Source organism: Lynx rufus, unplaced genomic scaffold (genome assembly GCF_022079265.1).
Source record: "Lynx rufus isolate CCGP_SWC_20201006 ecotype Redwood Valley unplaced genomic scaffold, mLynRuf1.p SCAF_26, whole genome shotgun sequence".
In the NCBI taxonomy this organism is placed as follows: domain Eukaryota; kingdom Metazoa; phylum Chordata; class Mammalia; order Carnivora; family Felidae; genus Lynx; species Lynx rufus.
In genome coordinates, this window is record NW_025814841.1 from 8,054,716 (window position 1) to 8,059,119 (window position 4,404).

The window sequence follows — 4,404 nt, forward strand, 5'->3', positions numbered from 1 at the left end:
ACTCTCCCAGAGCCCAGCAGAAGAACAGAAGTTAAATAGCAAGACACTTTTGCAGAAGTGTTGAAACAAACAAGAAAAGGTTTTATTTTGAAAATACACTCTTTAAAGATAAATTTGGCTTCCATTTTCCATATCTAGGTGCATCCAACAAGATACAAAAACGAACAAAACAAAACAACAAAACGAAGACCCACGACATTATGTACAGAGCTCTAAAATGAGCTGTGAATATCTACAAGAAACTAGCATATACTCTTTGTGAAGGGATGTACTTGTGTGGCTTTCTACAGTCCTCAGTCCTCGAGAAGAAGAGTTAACTCCCTGGAGCTGCAGGTGCGGCTACAGCAAGGGAAGAGCTGGGGTCAGTGAGGGGTTGGGGGTGCGACCCTTGGGTGGGAGGCGTGGAGAAGTGTCTGGGGAGGGGAGCAGCGGCGGCACGGGACACATCCTGGGCTTCTCTAGAAGTCCTGCCGCGGGGTGTGAGTCAGGCTGTGCCGCCGCAGATCACAGTTTCGCCTGAACACTTTGCCGCACCGCTCGCAGCTGTAGGGCTTGATGTCTGTATGGGTGAGAAGGTGAGTTTTCAGATTACTTCTCTGATTAAAGGTTCTTCCACATGTGGGACATTTGTGTGGAGATTCCTGTTCAGATGTGAAGCAAGCAAAGGATTAATCCTTCACACCACCACCGCACCCTTCTCAATAGTTTCTGTCTTATCGGTATCACAAGCGTTAACATAACACGCGCACGACAACAAAAGAGGGGACTTGCACGAACAAATCTGGCTCCTAATCCTCCAATCAAGAACGCACTCGCGCAGGCACACACAGAGGCCCGATTACACTGATAACTGCCGGTGGCCACCGCGGTGGGCTTTGTGATTTCCAGCTCTTTACATTTCATCACCGTGTCACAGGCAGGAAAAGGAGGAAGGAAAAAACTCTAATCCACTCTTAAGGAACGACATTCTCCCGGGTAATAAGGCTCCTCTTTGCTGGAAAATTAAACTATTCCTCAATGTTCTGAAAACTACAAATTATGAGGCCCCTGGGAGAGAGAGCATATGGGATTTCACTATGCCTCCATTATCAAAATTACCTTTATTTCCTCCCAAACACGAAAGCTTTAAATGCAGGGCAGATCAGATGGAAAAAAAAAATCTAAAGTTAGGACTTAGAATAAAGAGAATGGCCTTTTCTTTAAGAAAAATATAATAATGCTTTATGGTAGGTAAGAGTAATTTTTTGCATAAAAAATGCTGAGTGCTGCTTTTCCCCACCTCGAAAACTAAATCTAAACAGAGCCTTTTAAGAGAAAGAGCTTGCCATTGAACACCTTTGTGAGCAAAGATGATAAAACGAAACCAGCCATTGTTTTTAAACAAGAAAACAAACTTACCTGCATATGTAAAGTTTTGTGAACCGCTAGAGTTCTAGACTGACAAAATCCTTTCCCACACTCCTGACATTTGAAAGGTTTTTCTTTGGAATGGATATACCTGAAAATCAATATAAGGTTTCATTGAAATGGTTTTACACCATGGTGAGGAGTTTCTTTTGACAGTTACTCAAAACCAAGTCGTGAAAGGGCAGAAGAAACGGGATTCCCATTATTTATGTTTATAGATTGTATTTTTTTTCCTCTGTGTAATTCTGTTTATGGTTAACCTCAACTAACAGATTCTTCAAAACATTCACCGGACGCCGGCTTTATCTACACTTGATCGCCCTCTCTGGTGTATTCTGGAGCTCAAAATCGTGCCGAATGAGTCCTTCTTGGTCTCTTCGGTTTTCTCTGGTATTTACACTGGCCAAATCAGGATGTTAGGCAAGGCCGACTTTAGGGGAACCGATTTTTTACCCAATCCCTAAACAGCCGCGGAGGATCCCAACAGGAGTCCCAGTGCTGTAGAACTACAAGCAGGGTCCAAGAAAAGATACCCCCACCCCCACTCCTTGGAAGCTTTTACCCGATGAAAACACTTACGTTACAGTATTTCTTCAATTGCCATTTATTAATGCAGAGTTTAAGGTCGTAGGGTGTTGCGGGGTGGGGACCCGTTTCTAAATTCAGTGCTCTCAAGACCCCCATAAGTAAAATAAAAGAAAGGTCGCCTTGGCAGGCTCTGGGGCACACCTGGGGGTGGGGAGATAGGGAAAGGAGGGAACCCAGTAGAGGTGGCCCGAGTAGATTTCTAGAAATGGTCTGACAGCAGCTAGAACTGGTACCCACCGTGGGAAGGTCTTTGGGGTCCCTCGGCTTTATTGGCCCCACCCCCCATTGGCGACCCGGAGGAAACTGGGAAACGCATACAAAGACCAACCCACCAGATTGTAACTGCCTAAGAATGAGGAAAGGCCCTTCCGCATCCCAAACCAGGACGCAGCCAGAGACAGAGGAGGAAAAAGGTAACAGTTGGGGGTTAGCTGTAGCTGGCCAGGGAGGGCCTTTGGGAATATATTCTGGTTTAGAGGGGATTTTGGTGACACTTAGACTGTCTATCAGGACTCGGTACTCTGAACAAAGTCGACTTCCCTACCCAGGCCAACCTCTTTTCCAACCTCACCTGTGATCCCGCAGATGATCTTGCCTCCGGAAGGCCTTGTGGCAGATGTCACACGTATATGGCCTCTCGTCCGTGTGGGTCCTCTCGTGGATGAGCAAGTTGTAGGATTTGGTAAAGTGTCTGCCGCAAAACTTGCAGATAAACTCTTTTTTCGTTTTGGAGGGCAACCTCCCTCTGGAGGGCTTTCTGTCCGGAGTCAATTTACTGAGCCCCGAAATGGGGCTACCTAGCCCCGGGCTCAGCTTGGTCAGGTCTCCCATCTTAGGGGGGTCCTCTTGCGTGGCGGCCACGGCCAAGTTGGCAAAGTCAAAACGGGGCCGGTCTTTGTGCAGGGCTGGGAGGACATGGGCAATGGCTCCCTGCTTGGGGTGGAAGAGGTGGGTGGTAAAGGGCAGAGCCGGGAAGGGGAAGCGTGCGTCCACGAGGCCCTGCGCCGCCGCCATCTCGGTGATGGTGGAGCGGGTGATCTCGTGCACGTTGGGGTACCCCAGCGTCCAGTGGTTCATGTGCATGGTCTGCACGGCGCTGAGACCGTACAAGCCCTGCAGGTGGTCCACCGCGGCGGGGAAGGTGTTCACGGCCTGCAGGAAGGAGTAATTGGTGAGCTGCAGCGACGGGTGGAGCGGGATGGGCGCCGGCAGGGCCTTGCTCCCCATTTTCCCTGGTGCTGGGGGGCGGAGGGAGCCGCCCCTGTCTTCCAGGACTCAGAGGCAGGTGGGCGTGGGGCTCCGGCGAGAACCCAGAGAGACAAAGGCACGCAGAGAAAACCCTAAAAATGGCAGGAGAAGAGAGGGGGAGAGTTGTGACTATTATCCTAGCAGGCTCGGCCTGCCCTTTGGCGCCGGCGCGGGTTACCACACCTTCCTTCAAAGTCCTCCTTCCCACTCTACACCAGGGCCCCCCGAAGGAGTGGTGAGGGATCCCCACAGCGCCTGCCGTGCGGGTCCGAACCATGCTCAGACCCGGGGCCAGGGTGTCAGGCAGGGCGGGAAGTGGCTTTCCGGCGAGCCGGGCGCCCCGGCGGCCCTTCTGTGGGCGCCCAGAGGAAGGTGGGGTTGGCGGGCACGCACTGAGCGGAAGACCCAGGCCCCGGGAGAAAGAAAGGCGGGCTGGGGGAAGGCGGTGCTTCAGCCGAGGCAGCACCCAGTTCAGCCCATCCAGCCCACCCTGTCCGGCGAAGGTCGGGCAACCGCGACGGCCCGCGACGCCAGCACCCGCAGGCCCAGGGCCGAGCCTCTGTCGCCGCGGCGCCTCCGAGCTCTCCGGGCAACGACACGGACCGCCCGGCGGAGCCCGGGTGCTGCTGCTTCCCGCGCTGCGCCCCCCGCAGGCCGTTCCGCCGCGTGGTCGCCTTTCCCGCGCTTACCCCGGCCACGCCGCGGGTGCGGGAGCGCAGTCGGGGTGCGCTTCGCGCTCCAGGGCCGGAGGGCCCTCGGAGGGGCCGGTCTCGCCCCGCGTTGACCTCGGAGGTTTTCTTTTTCCTTCCTCTGCCTCAGTCCCATTTATCAGCGGTGACGGGCCGCAGGAAAGAAAAGTGACACCTCTGGAGCCGGTTCAGCCTGGAATCGCCCCCTCCTCCTTCCCAGGAGCCGTCCCCTCCCACCCCCGACCAAGATCCCTTCCAGATGGTTCAGGCTCTCGGGGGTGGGGTGCGGTGGTAGGGGATACGGGTGGGTGGGCGGAGAACCTCCCTGAGGCCGGAACCCCTTCTCCCAGACTGAGCGCCAAGCTCTCGGGAGGCGGGAGCGGCTTCCCGGCCTGGCACCGGGAGCCGCTCCTACACCAGAGAGGCCTCAGGAGGTGAGAAGAGAGGAGTGGAGAGGAGAGTGGACTCCCTG

General features: G+C 54.2%; 1 protein-coding gene across 1 annotated transcript; it reads right to left on the bottom strand.

Moving 5' to 3' along the window:
• Positions 1–484: 484 nt before the first annotated feature.
• OSR2 (odd-skipped related transciption factor 2) lies at positions 485–3,222 on the bottom strand. The gene is made up of 3 exons (XM_047088816.1): positions 2,567–3,222; positions 1,399–1,498; positions 485–559 (listed from the first exon to the last, which is right to left on the bottom strand). Exons 1-3 carry the CDS (start codon positions 3,220–3,222, stop codon positions 485–487), a joined length of 831 nt encoding a protein of 276 aa, XP_046944772.1.
• Positions 3,223–4,404: the final 1,182 nt, after the last annotated feature.